Source organism: Rutilus rutilus, assembly GCF_951802725.1.
Source record: "Rutilus rutilus genome assembly, chromosome: 20".
Lineage (NCBI taxonomy): Eukaryota > Metazoa > Chordata > Actinopteri > Cypriniformes > Leuciscidae > Rutilus > Rutilus rutilus.
Genome location: NC_140225.1, coordinates 7,244,577 through 7,262,483, shown reverse-complemented (window position 1 = coordinate 7,262,483; position 17,907 = coordinate 7,244,577). Strand labels below are relative to the sequence as shown.

Sequence of the window (17,907 nt, the reverse complement as noted above, 5' to 3'; positions counted from 1 at the left end):
CCTTGACTAAGTTCTGTTTTATCTCCACGCAGCATGTTACTAGAGATCTTAATCCCTGAGTTGTCAGCCTGACCTTCCGAAGAGAGTTGTGAGCGGTTCTTCACCCCTCTCTAGGGCCCTAATGAATTATGACATCTGTCTGATCAGACCTGACGGTTTACAACATTTCCATACTGAAGTCATTAATTGAACACCTGATATAAAGCAGAGCGATGATTATTTCCAGTCCTCCTCAAAAACAAAAAGAAATAGCAGATTGCTATGGAAACTTCTGGACAGCTGGAACGTTCTGTCCAGTGATAGGAATGGAGCGCATCTGTCCTGCGTTATGTTTATATGAACTTCACATGAGGGTTATTTGAATGCCTGTGGATGATCTATACCCTGATCTTGAGTCTGTTAACCACCAAGACCCTAAGGCTGGACGGTATATATTGATTTTTGAATTTGTATAATTTCCTTGAATCATTTCTTTTTAGCTTTTCAAAATGACATCCCCTTAAAAAAACGTATTCACTGTAAAAAGTGAAAATGAGTTACCTTACAGAACTATTCCTACCTGATCTGACCCATTAATTTCACAAGAGTAACCAAATGTATTCATGTTCACGCAGTAATATGATTAAACTATTTATTTGACATGAAAATAATTTTATAAAAGATGCCACAATATTTTTAGGTTCATTAAAAATAAAAAAGATACTATATAATAGTGAAAGTTATTATTCATATTATTCTGTTATATGGAAAACGTCCTTTTTTAATGCGATTTTTACAGTATTTTATGTCTTATCCAACAATTATTATATAAATGAGAACAGGCTTATCTGAAAGGATTTGAATGATAGTATTTATTATATAATTATATATATATTTTTAACTACACTTTTTTTAAACTAAAATTAAATGTTAATTGCAGTTTGAAACTGTAAACTGATCAAATCTAATTAAAATCGAACTAAATCTACTAATCCCAGCTGCTTATCTCTCATTTATTTGCCGTTCTCCTCTTCTAAATCAGTTTAACAAAAAAATCCTGCAAAACATACACAGCTAGTCTTCATCGGTGTTATTGCTATGTATATTTTTCTGTATCACCATCTGAAGTTGCGCTGGTGTAAATGCACTCTTTGAGTGTTTGTGGCTGCTGTTGCTATGGAGACGCTCAAGCAGGACTATGGGCCATCCGCCTGCCACTGTGTTTGTTGGAATTCGGGGAGGGAAACAGAAGGATGGGATCTCCTGAAACCGCAAAACTGTTTTAAGAGAATAGCAACAACATTATCGTCAAAATACATTCTTTAAAGACTATTTTAAATGTAATAAACATGAGTGGTAGTGTCATACAGCATCTACAAGAATTTACACTATACATGTACATTTCATCTTAACTTGGGCTGTAATGTTATAACAAGGTAATGGATTTTAAAGGCAGGGGTGCAAACGTTACAAAGACAGTGGACGTATACAATATGGTAAAAACAGCGTTATAATTTGGGCTATTATGAAGACTGTGGAAAGACGACAGTTATGAGAGTCAAATCACAGGAGTTGTCTTATTTTTACATGGTAGTTGGAGCAAGGCGTTTGCATGGGGTAGGGGAAGGGGTGCAGGAGGGGTGCATCGAGTGCCAACAAGAGGAAAAGTGTTTTTACCAGACCACCAAGAATGAAGAAGACCATGAACAGGCGTCCAAGAGTGGTTCTTGCATAGACGTCTCCATATCCCACAGTGGACATAGTGACCATTAATAAGTACACACATTCCCAATATGAGAGCGGTTGAGAGTTTTGAAAGTTTTCCCATGGATCCCCTGAGTTTTCCACCTGCAGTGGAGAGGAGAGCAAAGAGAGAATTACTGAGCGATCAAAACACGATCCTCTACAGCCATCTAGTGTCCATAGAGAAAATCACAAAAATGTATTGTGAGAGAAACCAAACTGAGGATTTAGTGGCAATCAGAGTCTTTACTGCCATCTAGTGGCACAGATGTCCTCTGGCACATCCTGATTAAAAAAATAAATAATAATAATAATAAAAACACGGAAAAGGAACAACAAAACACCAAACCTTTAGATGAACTACAACACAAACCATATACGGCACAAAGGGACAGACGTGACGCTCGTTTAGGAGCTTTTTCCTCCCACGAATCTGCACGTGCACTCCTTTCTCGGTCAGTTTCTCCTGGGGCATAGGGAGAGGGGGGGGCGTGTGTGTGTTTTTTCACTCACCAGATGAATGAATCCTGCAGCAGTGAGCCATGTGCTTATGAAGATGGAACACAGGTTCACCAGCTTGATGGAATTACTGTGAGAGACGAGAGTTACATCAAACCTCTCAAAGTGAAACGCATCACACTGACGTACAGATCAGTCAGTCATCTACTGAGCCCAACACACACACGAGCGGGCCGCTTCCAGCCATGCCTTGCCGTAACGCTGCTCACTGGGAGTGAACACACAAGTTATCAGCAAACAAACCAGAAGACAGTGGGATCCCGAGGATGATCAGCGCATATCTAAAGAGGCGTTCACACTGTTGGTTTCTACTCTACAGCGTGTCAGGGGGTGGACTGCATGCTAGTTCTCTCAATGGTGGTCGGCACATCATGTCGCTGTGCGTTTTGTGTAAAAAGACGACCCCAACTTTGTTATGTCGGCAATGGTCCTGATGCTCGTGTCACCTCAAATTGCTACTCTCACTGAAAATGAAAGACTTCTGGTCACTGCAAATCGCCGTCAATGTGAACACCCCTCCTTTAGCAGCCAATGAGAGAAAATGCAGTGGTGGAAATGTAACGTCCTGTTGACAGCTGTGTCAGTTCAGTGTGATATATCGGAGCAATTTCCCCCGAATGAAAAACGAGATAGCAGCTAAAATAAATGAAACGTCCAGCGGTTTTACAACCACTGAGTTGGGTGCTGACTGCTTTTCCCCCACTTCCTTTCTGATTCATTGACTTTTTTTTTTCTTTTCTTTTTTACGAAATACCACGAGATCTGTCATGTGTGTGACAGCCTGCCGGAGGAGGAATCAATCAGAGGCCTGTCTGCTTCATACTCTTGCATTCATCAGGGTGGATGGCGGCCCTGTTCTCTTACCTACAGCACACTAAAAGCGAACACAGTGTGGGATTAATGTAAAACATTCGGAGCAGACTTCTGGGTCAAGTCTGGGTAAGTGAAGGAACGGACATCGGAGACCGTACAGACTGTGTGTTGATGCCAGCGGAGTGGAGATTTTGAAACGGACAGTGAGAGAGATGCGTGATATGTCGACGGCCTTACCTTGTTTTTAAGATATTCAAAAACTGTAAAATTTCTGAGAACTGTATCAATCTCAAGGCTCTTAGAAACCTCAGACCTACAAGAGAGGAGAAAAGCAGAAAAGAATGAATAAAAAATTGTTATTGTAAAGCTGTTCAGAATGGAACACCAACTTATGGCATACTAGATTCTACATTTGTTTTTAAAGACCCCATGAATGGCTTGTCAAGCTCAGTTTTCTTTCTGGCATTGATGTGGTTAAAGTTGGGGTGGAACATATCATTCAGGGATTTTTTATTTTTTTATTGTTGTTTTTATTATTATTGTCAAAAAGCTTTAGTTTAAATCGCAGCCATGCATTAAAGATGTGTATTAGTGTCACTTGCTCATATTTTTAAACCTTACATTTTTATGTATATCCGCAAAAAAAGTTCTTAGATCAATTTTAGGAGGGTGAGGAGGACCTCATAATAACAGTATAAAAAGTCACAATAATAAAAATGCATGAGTCTATGTGAATCAACACACAGTATGCAATGATGAACATGTCAAACAGCAGTATAATGCTTCAACGGTCATTGGCATATTACACACAACTATCATCACACAAATTTCAATGTAATGTTAAAATGACTACATTTTAGTAGCTCAGTCATATAATGAGTCACCAATAAAACAGATTTTCAGTCCATTTATTCTTCTGGGAAAGGGAAGGTCAAGCACATTGCATTGTGAGTTACAATAAGCCATGAAGTGTACTCTGCATTCTGGCAAATATAGTAGTTCGTTCAGATATTTTCTGCATAGTGTGCAAACACTGCATTCCTAGTAAGAGTAGTATGGTACTTATGGTACTATGGTTAGTATTCCTAACAAACAAATTTGCCAATATGAACATCTCATATTTTAAAATCCCTAACAAAATTTTAGACATCTTATGAAAACATGTCTAGAACAATAATGTTTTACAATAATATTAATCATTACAGTAATATATATATATATATATATATATATATATATTTTTTTTTTTTTTTTATTAATCATTTTCAAACAATTAATTATGCATATAAACGTTCATTTATTTTAAGCAAAACTACTGACACAACATGACCATTTATTTTAAGCAAAACTACTTAAGGCTAAATTTTAAGCAAAGATATTGTTCCTCATACTTTTTAAAAAATATCTGAAATATGACCTGGGCATGTCCCTGAGCTTTTTTGGTTGTTATGTATTGCAATCAGTTGTTAAGCATATATTATTTCAACAATTTATTTAGAGCTTAGAGTAGCGAAAGAAGAGCCATGGAACAATCACACGTATGTACGTGTGTACGTGTGTGTGTGTGTGTGTGTGTGTGTGTGTGTGTGTGTGTGTGTGTGTGTGTGTGTGTGTGTGTGTGTGTATCAGGAAGCAGATTAGAGAACAATATCACCTGCTTCAGCAGACTTCTTACATAAACATCATTTTTGTCCTGCTTTCAGCCTCAAAAACATCATCTATTCAGAAGCACATCACAACATCTTAGTTTTGTACATTCCAAATTTGTACAAAAAATTACTCAATGTTCTTTAACCTGTTGAACCATGACAATGTTGAACAACGATGATGTAGGGCAGATCTGGCGAAATCTGACGTAAACAATGTATTATATTATATATTATGTCAACATTTCACAGATTTAACACTTTCGGACAAAAAGTGCTATTGGATGCTTTTCAATGGACGATTGACAATCCAAGTGTAATGGATTGGATTCATCTCGCGATCAGAGTTTCATCAGTCTTATTTCGATTCTGCATGTTTTTATTTGTATTTCTGATAGAAATTACTATATTACTGTTGCTGAAGCATTTCTATCATAAAACACAGAATAGATACTGACGCTAAACCCATGGGCCTTTCAATATATAATTTGTCAACATTTGTGTGAAGTCGGGCCAGAGAGCGGGGATCAGGTCCTGACAGGATTCAAGCTTTCTCTTTGTAGAAATATTTGACTTCAAGTTCGAGGTTATCTTCAGCAACAGGAAACAAAAACACCTCAATAAAACTTCTTACAGTCATTAAGTGAAAAATTAAAACAGCACAGTTACAGCAAATACAGTCTTAAACTAAACAGAAGTTCCCCAGAAAGGATGTCTTACCCCATTTAGACAGCACATGGAGGCAGTAAAAAAAAGAGCCCTGACTGTCACTCCTGCCATCTCCAGTCTGCCCTGGGCCCAACTTCACACGGTAACCGTTCTGAAACAGCTCACCACACGACTTTTTGCGCCGTACGCTCTCTTGAACGGTTTCCGTGACCAGAGCACCCCGCGGGCCCCGAAACACTAGCAGCTTGCTGGAGATCATGATTCTGAGATCCTCAGAGTTGATTCTGTGATCCTACTCCTTTATAAATCCAGATATGTAGAATGTGATGTTTCCTCAGAACTTCTAAAATGTGCAACCTCAGATTTACTTGATAAAAAAAAAAAAAAAAATCTAATTTGGACTCAGAGAAAAAGAGATAGAGCGTAGAGCTCAGAGCGTGAATGCCAGAATGTGTCTAAAAGACTGTTTAACAATACTAAAAACCCTTCAAGCTTAGACTGAGACACCTGTCATTGGATGAAAATCTGATTGCAGCCACAATCTCTTACGTATTTGGTCTGATCTTTTCAATATTAAATTCCCACGCACGTATCTTGCCTTTGATCCTCTCTCTGTTTAAGCGAGGTGGACTAGCTTTTGTATACACTGAACCCTTCTGATTTAGATCTGTTAAAATGAAAACGGAAATGATAAAAGAAAAAAACAATCCTGAATTAATCACTGGGGTTTTACTTGAAGTGTTACTTGAGGTTTTTTATTTGTTTATTTTTATTTGCCTGATAACTGTAATGCTGTGCAGTAGGATTGTTATGCTCGAAATTTCATAGCAATAATAGCTTTCTAAATGAAGTGGCGTAATCCTGCAGTTGAGCTCATCTATATTCAACTGTACTTCAAAGGTGTCATAAAAGAAGATATTTTGATATGTTAATAACCAAACAGTTTAGGTGACCACTGACTTTCAATGCATGGAAGAACACTAATTTCTCAAAATATGTGTTGTTGTTGTTGTTGATGTTGTTGTTGTTGTTGTTGTTGGGCAGAAGAAAGTAACTCATACAGGTTTGAAATGACATGAGAGTGAGTAAAAGATTAGAATTTTTATTTTTGGCTGAACGATTCCTTTAAGGCATCAGGAACGCTCCTGATACAAAGGCTGCTTCAAAAGTTAGGCTGTTGTCAACATTATGTTGCCGTCTAAGATCTCATGGAACTTTGACAACATTCTAAGGCAGCTTCGCACGTATCCTTTCAAGAGAAACCGATCCAAGAATGTACTATGGCAAGCTCAGTGCTAACAATGAATCCAAGATGGCAGATGAAAAAATTTCATTACAGACATACTTTAAATTTATTAAATTCCACCAAATATCAAAATAAGTCATTAAAGTATTAAATATAATTTTAAAACCTGACTAATTTACATAATATGTATGTGCCAAGTCTTGTTATACTAGCGGAGCAACATATTATTTCTAATTCTCATTAAGTCTACTGTGCACTTTGCAAGAGAAATGCTATTTTCAATCTGTTCCAAGTCACTTAAAGGGGCAATATGTACGAATTTTAATGTATTCATCGCTTTTTTGTGCCAATGTGTGAACAGTTTGTAGCGAAACTTAAAAACCGAGACCTTTCTCGACAGTAGGGTGTCTGTGAAAGAAATTAAATTGAGCAAAAACACCATAAAGACATTTATATTTTTACAAAAGATTTGTATTTTAAATCATCTTTCAAAAACGTTAAAAAATCTAAAAAACACACACATATACATATACATACATATACGCATACATACATACACACATATATATATATATATATGTGTATGTATGTATGTATGTATGTATGTATGTGTATATATTGTATGTGTATATATTCTTCCTTGTGCTTTATTTCCGAGAAATTTGAATGAGACTATTTTTATTCGATTTTTTTCTTTAGAAATTAGATTTCTGTTTAATCTGCTTGGTAACTATGGCTGCTTGTTTGAGATGATGATTCGTCTAAATTACAGAAAAAGACCTAAGGCGGCAGCAGACAACAGAGCAAGAGACTTGATTTAACTCTACATTCAGCCACACTGGTATCTACGTTGTGCATAAGTAATTTCCCATGAACCTTAGGTGAACCTGATAGCATGTTTCTGTCTCAGCAGCTGAAAGGCCCGTGGCACAGGATCCAGGAGAGTAGGCCAGTGCTGTGCACTGAAGCAGGCTTAAATGGACATGTGTAGTATGGACAGATGCTCATTCAGACCATTTCATTCACATCTGCAGGCCCACAGACCAACAGCATGTCACGTGTGTTACAGTCACAAACCACTGGTTCTTTTTCTCAATCAGGGAATACTGAACATGTTTAAAGGGGATAAAGGGCCGCCGGGATTATTCGTCCCTCGTTTCTCCCAGAATGCATCCGTGCAGGCATGTACTGAAGCCTGCCATGTGAGAGAGGGTTTTATATATGAAAGAGGCTTAAAGCACAAATTAGTTTCCTTCACTGATTTTTCTTCTTCTGGCCATGCGACTCTTATTCCTAAACGAGAATCTTCTAGTTCCAGTAGTGTGGCACAATACTGCTTCAAACCACCAGATGGCAGTAGTACTTAATATCCACATCATCGGATGGACTGGGACCACTGATGGTGAGAATCAACCACCACAAACTCCATCAGAAAACAAATAACTTTGATATACATCTACTAAATTACATTTGCAGAAATTGATTTATTAGAATGAAAAGATGCATAGAGTAGATCAGAACCCGTAACCACTGAGAATGTCAACACTTACATATGCAAGTACTCAACTACTGACATGGTATTAGCAAATACTACTTTCTTACTTTTTTATTAATCATAATCAGACTCTTACAAAGCATTGGGTACATTTGGTTGTTTGTTTAAACCCTGGTGCAAATGTATCATACAAGCAAACAAAAACAAAGTTACGCATGATGTCCACCTCCAAAGAGAAAAACTTTTGAACTTTCTATTCATCAAATAATAGTGGATTTATTAATTTTTTAACACTAATAATAATACAAAATGTTTCTTGAGCACCAAATCAGCATATCAGAATGATTTCTGATGGATAATGTGACACTGAAGACTGCTTTGCCTAGACAGAAATACATTTTAAATTCTAATAATATTTCACTATACTAGTGTTTTAACTGTATTTTCTATCAAATAAATGCAGCTTTTGTGAGAATAAGAGACTTGTTTCAAAGACATAAAAAAAAATATTTTGAACGGTAATGTGTATTTAACACAATTCTAAATTAAAATGGTTTGTAGCTCCAAGCTATATCACGTCATTCAGGCAAACCCCCTTCAAAAGAGAAGTACGGAAAATACTGCAGTACATCACTGAAGCAGAGCATTTTAACGGCCCTGGAAATAACAACGAAACCTAGAGTGAACCTAGGAATCTCCCTCTATATACATACCCTCTATTAATATGCACAAGATCTCCTCACATAAGACACTGTGATTAACGCCCGCTCTTCCCAGACGATACAGCTTTTGGAAGAGGACTTGACTCTGAAATGGAGACGTTTTGTGAGTTAAAGTACATGTTGTTAATTGATTGCAAAGATGAAGGAAGCTAGTGTAAGACTGGAGAAACTGGAAGAGGCTTACACTAGTGTGGTATAAGAGCCTCGTGCTAATCCACACACAACACTCGTGTTTAAAAATATTCTCCTGCACTGCTTTGAGAAGATTAATTTCTATTTCCCAGAAGAGACCCTTCAAATGCTGCGTTAGTCAAAGCATTGCTTTAATCAAGGTCCAATTTTCAGAGCGGGAATGGTATAGCCGAGGTTCACTCATGCCAGGGTCTTTGACTTAATTATGATCCATCATAGTTTCCTTTACAGGGTGGGACCAGAATACAATAGTTCTTGGAAATGTGTGTGAAATGTTTTGAATTGAAATATTCAAAGCTTAAAAATGCAATGCATTAAAATGCAAGCACGGTTAGTGCAATGCATTTTTATTATTATTTTTTATTAGTGCAGTTCAACAAGCTTTTTTGTTTCAAAAACATTTGTCATTAATTTTCTTCCTTACATTTGGCTTTAGTTTATATGTGTTACATGACACATTTACAACAGGGTTTTGACAAACAACTAGCAATGTACCAAACATTTTATAAAACGGTCTGATTATGATTTGCCCTGGTGGAAATTTAGAGCAGGATAGTTATCCTTAGTCCAAGAGTGCTTGCTCCCGAGGGCCTGACAATTCCTCAATGTTTATTATGCTGTTTGTTCTTCTAAAAGCTCTTTTCGCTGAGATTAATATACCTCTGATCTGCTGTATATCATCATTATGTAACATATGACCACTGTAGTTCCCTCCATTCAGAGTTTGCTGATGGTGTAGGACACGTGGCTGATGTTGCTCCAGATTTCATATGCCGGCTGTTTCACAGTCTTTCATCATGTCTGAGAATTTGTCCCTCTGTTCTGTGAGAGCACTCTTTGGTCTTTGAGATGGCTTTATTCTGCAAGACAGGCCCATACCATGTCCCCAAAAGTACCAGGAGCACATTCATTCTGTGTTTCATATCCATACTTCACATGTTTACTAGGTATGGTGCAGAGTGTGTTTTGTCCACTGGAGGGCTCTAGCTGAGTTTAACAAGCTTTAAATAAATTTTAAACAGTATTACATCAATGTGCATCAATATAAATGACACATTACATTTATTCATGTGATGGTAGAGCTGAATTTCAGCATGATTACTCCACTCTTCAGTGTCAAATGATCCTTCAGAAATCATTCTGATGATTTGCTCCTCAAGAAACATTATTATCAATGTTGAACACAGTTAATATTCATGTGGAAACTAATACATTTCAGAATTCTTTGAATAATAGAAAATTCTAAAGAACGGCATTTATTTGAAATAGAAATCATGTAACATTATAATTGTCTTTGCTTTAACTTTTAAACAATTTAAAACTCCTGACTCCTTTTGAACGGTAGTGTACAGTATATACTGCCTTTAAAGTTTAGCATAATTGGGACTTGTCCAAATCTCAATTATTTATTATATATAATAAATTCAATTGATCTTTCACAACTCATTCAGTTGGTTTTGACAGCTTAAAAAAAGGAAAACTGAAGCTGGAGTCTAGTTTCTTCTGATTAAAATTCTACATCCCGTAGATATTTTAATCATGATGCTTCTACAAGCGTCAACGCTGTTGTGTAAATAGTAGACGACAATGCCTCGCATTGTGGACGTGTGAAATGACATCTGTGAAGTTAGGAAACACACTCTGATTACAAAATTGGTCTGCCTCCAAACCATTATACTCCTAATGGTTTCGAGCTTTTAACGAGTTCAATGCTCAAACTTCCTCAGCATTTGGACTGCACGGGCAAGTCCTCAGCTGTTTACATATGCCGCTCAGCCAAACAGCTGTTATTAGGGGGATGTTGATAGCAGCTTTTATTTGATTTTCATTTAAAGGCTCGGTAGGGAGGAACACCATTAAAATTACAGATTTTTTTATGAACTTCTGCTTTTCTAATGCATTATTCAAACAGCACCATGGCAGAAGATGACAGTTCTCTAAAGCTGGCTACCGAAGTACTTAATTATTAACTACTGTTTTTTGATGCGTTTAAGGAAGGGCGGCATTCTTTTTACAGTTGTTTTGGAAAGCACCAATGACACAGGTGGCGTAACGGTTATTAACGAGTGTGTTTACATTGACTGTACATTCACTAGTCTAAAGCAGAGATGCTTTCCAGAGAAACAGGATACACAGGCACACACACACACACACACACACACACACACACACACACACACACACACACACACCAGTCACTTTACACCGTAGTCGTGTCTTACCTGTCACTCACCCCAACTTTGACACAAACATATTGCGATGGGAAATCATTACCATCAAACCGTGGGTGCTTACTCGCCCCACTGGCTACTCAAAAGTAAGAACGTACACCTTCCCTTTTCCAAATCTCACCTTTTTGTAAAAGGTGAGATTTAAATAGCTAGTCCATTCTGGCTTATGTTGGTCAGTGTGCCTCTCACGGGTTGAGAAGCCTGGTGATGCTATTATCCCAGCATAATTAAAGCCCAAAGTCATCTCACGTTCTTAACACCCTTCTCAGCATTTCTTCACCTAAGCCACACGGTCATCTTTGCAGTTTGCCAAATTTCCAAGCCATGACATTTTGTAGCTATTCTTGGGTTTCCCACGACAGAGAGTGACAACAAACCATGGCAGCTTGGCTTAATAATCAAAAAAATCTCCTGTTCAAACATTTGCCCTGGTCTCATCATCAGTTTGGCCTTTGTCTCCTCTATCTGTAGTTTGAGCTGTTTCTGTGACTGCTGCCCTGTGGTTCAGGGACTGACAGGAGGGTCAGGAGAGGGAAAGGGAAGTGAGGAGTGTTTAAAGACTTACCCAGCCAGCTCCTGTTCAGATAAACTGACACAAACACCGGCGGTACGGTGAAGAAGTCCACCACTGAGTTCACCTCCAACCAGAACCACAGCTTATCATTGGCTGCTATGAACTGGAAGATGATGAAATGGAAAACGGGTCAATATTACATCGTTTTAAAGGGGATCATATTTTAGAATGAAAAAAGTCTAGTCAAACATTAAAAGTTATTGGTGACAAAAAAAAATATTACTGGGTGTGCAGAATGTGATAGAAATATGTTGAGCATGAAATATGTACTTACACGCAGGCCAAAGTAGAGTAAGAAGAACACATTGAATGCCATGTCAATTTGTAATGTGAAGTCTTTGTAGAAATTCTGACAGGATTCTATAGGACTATTGAGAAAGAAAAATAAATAAATGTTAATTCAATTTCAAACAGATTCATGATTTAATTGGCATGGAAATAAAGTCAAAATGCAAACTTAATCTGAATGGTCCAAAAAATTGTTTTGTTTTGTTTTTTTAGGCAAAATGTATTTTCTTTTCTTTCTGATTATAAATACATAATCTAATTATAAATATGCACATATAATATAAAACACACCATGTAACATTATCAAACTTGCCTTTTTGTCATACTTTTTCGGACTATATATTTATATATACACTACTCTTATAACCTACATAAAAGTTTACATAAATAATACAATATTAATTTGCATGATAGTGATATATAGTTGGTTATATCTATATACATTGGTTCTGTACTAAGTACAATGACAATACAATTTTTGTTGGAGTTAAACGTGTTTTAAATCAGGATGTCTTGACAAAAAACAAACATGAATAGTTTATGACTATTACAATTATTCACAGGAAAATACAACTTATTATGATATAATGTACCATAAATGCATTGCATTATAATACCTTTTTAATACATTATATGTCATTGCATCCCAGCAAGTTAAAAACATCTCTAGAATTTTGACACACAGTCAAGACATCAGGAACGTTGAAAGACACTGATATGACTCAGGACTGTCTTAAAGCACCAGTTGCCTTTATCAGTTAGAATAAAATATATATATATAAAATATATAACAGCATTTCTGATTTATTCAGTACAACTGGGATGGTTAACTCAACTGTTGAATGGTTCAATTAATTAAAAGGCTTCGTTTCATAAACCAAAAGCCTTTGAGCTGAGGTTAATGTGGTGCTGCCCTTTCACTGGCATTATCTCATGTAAGAAGTAATTTAGAGACCAGCCTTGAAATTCAATAGACATAAATAATATGAAACTAAAGAAAAGACAGCCAAATTAATGGAAAAGGGGCCCATAATGCATGTTTAACTAACTACTTTTGGCCTTAAAGTGATAGTTCACCCCAAAATTAAAATTTCTATTAATTTACTCACCCTTAGGCCGTTCAAAATGTACGTGACTTTTTTCTTCAGGAGAACAGTAAAGAAGAGTTTTGCCTGAAACCGTGGTCCTTCGTGATTCATATAATACAATATAAGTCAATGGCTACTGTGACTTTGAGTGTCAAAAAAACATACAGGCAAAACAAAATTAATACCCATGGCTGCTGACGATACATTGAGGTCTTATGAGGTCGCAAAACTGTCTGTACAAGAAAATGAAAATGATTTACATGTATTAAAATAAGGGCTGTTAAAATTAAGGCGTTAACGCATGCGATTAATTTTTTCAGTTTAGCATGTTAAATTTTTTTAAAGCAATTAACGCAGCATCCGTTTTTTGAATCATCCGTTGGCTAGCATTACATTATATGACTATGCTCTTATTAATGCAAATGCTTTTAAACCATTCAAGCTCTATAAGACACAAAAGAGAACGCAGTGCGGTACTGGTGTGCGTCTGTGAATCTCCTGTCTGTGTGACACATGCACACACGACTCGTGCACACAGAAAGCCCCTTCAGGATGAGCTTGAACAGACAAAAACACACAAAATTATGCCAAAATTACAGTTTTGTTAAGTATCCTCGCAAGTACAGTCTTAAATTAGTTGAATGAAGTCTTAAATGAACGTAAAGAGTTGTGAGAAAATGGGAAGCGTGTCATATCCGTGTCATGTGCGGCAGGTCTTAAATTGACAGCTGCCTAATAAACCCTCTGCTGTTTGTCATTAAAGATAATCAAACAACAAAAGAAAAAGAGAAAAGCACTCACTGCTCTTGACTGAATAACATGTGTAGCTTTAATAAGGATTAATCTATATTTAATTTATAAATTATGCAGTGAAGACTGTGATAATAACTTTATCTAATTTCTGTAAATATCCCACCTAACCATTTCAATATGTATAAAACAGAGAGGGAGGACATATTGTTCGTCAAAATGGTATTTACTTGTGCTTATCCTGGATGCCGTAACCTATATAAAAAATTAAGATTGACTTTTCACAGATTCCCAACATTTGAGCTCCCGTGCATGTCATTATGCGACAGGAAGCTCGGTGCCAGACTGCCGTGAACGCGCTCAGGAATAATTTGCCGAGGCAGTGGATTACAGGTAATCATTTTGTAAATAATGTTCAGTTTCTTGCACAAACCAATAGTTTCACTTCATAACACCTCATTGTATCGTCAGGAGCCAGAGGTATTAATTGTTTTGTTATATGAATCACCAAGGGAAAAAAAAATTATTTACTGTTCTGGAGAAAAAAAGACTCCTACATCTTGGATGGCCTGAGAGTAAATTTACAGCAAATTTTCATTATTTTGGTGAACTATCCCTTTATTGGTCAGGAAGAGCTTTCTATCAAGTTACAATTAGCGGCGTCTCAAAATGCACAACCGTCAACACATGTACGCTGTGAAACACAAAGCGCCTGATCCTTGAGCTCACTGTCACTTCACACTCTGCAATTACAAGAGATCTCCTGCCATGTGGCATCCATGCAGAAAGTATCCCTGCTCAGAAATCTTAAGACCTGAATGTCATTCTTGACTGCCTGGGCCATAAGATGACACTTTCCCAGGACCTTATAGAGATGTGGGCTGCTCTGAGGTCAGCTGAAAGCATGCTATGCCAACTAATAATGTGGTAAACAGTGCTCAGGCGCTCCTGAGCTTGCATCTAACACTAGGTGGCCCCAGTTTCTAATCGAGTGCCTGCGGAGGACATACAGCAATGTCAATGTGCACAGAACTATGCCGCCCTGAGGGACGAACGCAGTGGGCTATTTCAGGCTTGCTACAGTATGTGTCTTCATCATCTTCTTTTACAAAGATGCTGCACTTTGGCACTCATTCAGAAAGGGAACAGAATGAATGTATATCCTGAAAAACACCCCGTGTGTTCATGGGCCCAAACGTCCCATTATGTCAAAAACAAACTGCACCATTAATCACTATCAGTTCACACTAGAGCTCTGCTTAAAAGGCGAAAAAAGGCGACAGATTGAATGCTTGAGCCGTCGGAGTCGGTGATGGTGTGCCACACAGCAGGTCTAGGTTAATACAACAGTAACTGATTCAGGCCAAGGCATCATTTCTAAAATAAGAATGATTTAGCACCTGCAAGGGCACCGGACAGCTAAAACCTCAGTCGGGGGTCTAAAAATAGCCTTTCTGTTTTAATTCCTCCCTGAGGAGCTCTCTGCATGTGCTTCTAAAATAGGAAAACACACAAAGCACTAACCTCTTAATGAAAACAGGAGGAAGTGAAAGCTCTAAGCAAGGAAGATGAGAGACTAAAATTTGTTTAGGAGCTGCAGTTGATATTTGCAGCGATAGTCATGGCAGCGTGTTCAAACAATTCTCTGTTCAAGCAGGAGAAATGCTCAGAGGACTAGCTAATCTTCAAAGCATCACATTGATTATTTTTGAGAATTTCCATCCGGTTCTACTAAATACAAATACACGCATGGAGCAAACGGCACTGCAGAGCCTGCCTCCCACATTCATAACTCAATTCTCACAAAAAACGAATGGCAAGATAAAGAGAGGCATGCGAATTGAAACGGCATCTCTTATCTTCTTATTGATTAACCCTCCTCAAAAAGAGGTCACACTGGCCTCAGCGTTTTAAACTGCTTTCCTGCCCTCTATGAGAACTCGCCTCTGGAAAATACAGACCCCATCAAGGCTTTCCTTTCAGTGATAAGACCTTATTACTGCAAAAATCTGCAGAGTCATAACTGGGCAGAGCAAAACCTCCATCCCTATGGAAAGGAACGACATTGACAATGTGGCCACATTAGCAGTGAAAGAAAGCTTGAAGAATCCGTCAGTGTTCTACTTCAGGCCAGAGAGATATAGAACTAATAAAATGCTCAATTAAATATGTTCGTCATATAAATCGATCGAGTCTCTTCAGAAAATTAGGACTAAACCGATCAATTCATATGGATTAGTTTTATGAACTCTTTATGATCTTTTTGAAGTGTCAAAGTGGTAGTTGCGCAGCTGTCAACGAAGGGACAGAAAGCTCTCAGATTTCATCAAAAAGATCTTGTGTTCCGAAGATGAACGAAAGTCTTACGGGTTTGGAAAGACATAAAGGTGAGTAAATTACTAAATTAAAAATTTTGGGGCTAACTAACCCTTTAATATTTCGTCAGCTGCTGTAATGCATTTTTAGAGGTCTATATGTTTTTGAAACCTGATACTGAATTTCAAACACAGGCATGTATCACAATCTTGGAGAACATGACCTGCCAATGTCTCTCTTTCTCCTCCTCTCTTTCTATAAAGAACAAGCTGCTGGTGTGTGGGAGATTTTCAAAGCGTAGGGACGCTGCACTAGAATTAAACTGGGTGGATTATTCATCCCTGCAATGCAGTGCCAGGATATTTATTTCTGTGGCTTCTCAGTGAACAGGCCGTGTATTTCCCTGCCCTTTCGCAGCATAGTGTCCTAAAGCTTTTCCAGGTTAATACAGCTCAGCCTAGGAGCTGTATATAGAAGCATCCATTCATATAACCAAGCATGTCATTTAATTCTGACCTTACCGCATAAATAAATTCATTAAGCCATATCTCTGTCCTCCTTTATCAGTGCTGAGGATTCACTGCGCTAGAGCGCTTATCACCTAAAATGTCATAAGTGGGACACAAAATAAAAGGCATCCCTTGAAGGAGAGCTTCCCCTGTTGTTGCCCTACATATTTCTCGCTTCATTGTTCAGTCCCTAAAAAAAGCCACTGTAGTCTAGGGGGAAAAGTACAGACTGTTCCCATTAAAAATATGACAATGAAACTACAATGTTAAGAAGTGTTGTAACAAACCTACAACACAGCATTATTATATTATGTATTTGTACTTGATCTTCATGTAAATGTACTATAGTATTTGGTTCCTAAGGTCTTCTGAGTGGTTGATAGGCATTTTTAGGTGGTTGCCATGCTATTTTGGGTGAATTATATGCCATTTTAATGTGGTTGCTAAGGTGTGGCTAATACTGATAGAACATTTTTAGGGTTTTCTGGGTGGTTGATAGGTTGCTAGTGGTTTACAGGGCATTGTTATGTGGTTGCTAGAATGTTCTGGGTGGTTGATGCAGTGTTTGTAGTTGGTTGTTAGGATGTTAGATGATGCTTGCTACAGCCAACTCCACTAATAATGCCAGGGCATCAGGCACAGGCATTGTGCTTTACAGTAGGTTTATTGCAACTGGCTTCTTTCAACACAGTCATGCAACAAAACACTCCGTCTCCACAGAAAAGTCTTTTCACTCAGCGCCTGAACAGCGGATCAGTCTGACCAAAATAAATAGTGTCCCGAAAAGTGACTCCTTACACAAAAGAAGGATTAGAAACTCAGGGGAGGGTGGTAGTTGGCCACTAGAGAGAGCTGTGCATCTACAGCGTTGAGTGAAATGCCTCCCTGAAAGCTTGACGTGTGCACTAAGGCGATGAAAAAATAACCCCTCCCCCTCTACTCCTGTCTGCAATTGCTGCTTTCACCCTTCATCAAATTTTGAGTTACCTTAGGGAGTAACCATCAGCTCAAAATCACTCAAAATGTCCCACTTTAGATGTCTACTGATGGCTTTTTTAACAGACGATTACATTGTCTGTTTGTGCGAGCATTTGAGAGATGCATTCGACGTGCCGTTGTTCCCTGTT

At 37.8% G+C, this 17,907-nt stretch overlaps 1 protein-coding gene across 16 annotated transcripts in view; it reads right to left on the bottom strand.

The window, feature by feature from the left end:
• The window catches only part of kcnma1a (potassium large conductance calcium-activated channel, subfamily M, alpha member 1a), a gene marked incomplete at its 3' end in the record, with an annotated part of 181,367 nt that overhangs the window by 62,101 nt on the left and 101,359 nt on the right, over positions 1 to 17,907 (bottom strand). For all 16 annotated transcript variants that reach the window (XM_084392364.1, XM_084392362.1, XM_084392367.1 and 13 more), the window contains 5 exons: positions 12,104 to 12,197; positions 11,821 to 11,932; positions 3,292 to 3,367; positions 2,236 to 2,311; positions 1,657 to 1,827 (listed from right to left, as the gene is read on the bottom strand). In XM_084392364.1, coding sequence (XP_084248490.1) covers positions 1,657 to 1,827; positions 2,236 to 2,311; positions 3,292 to 3,367; positions 11,821 to 11,932; positions 12,104 to 12,197 — 529 coding nt within the window. The remainder of the gene's footprint in view (positions 1 to 1,656; positions 1,828 to 2,235; positions 2,312 to 3,291; positions 3,368 to 11,820; positions 11,933 to 12,103; positions 12,198 to 17,907) is intronic.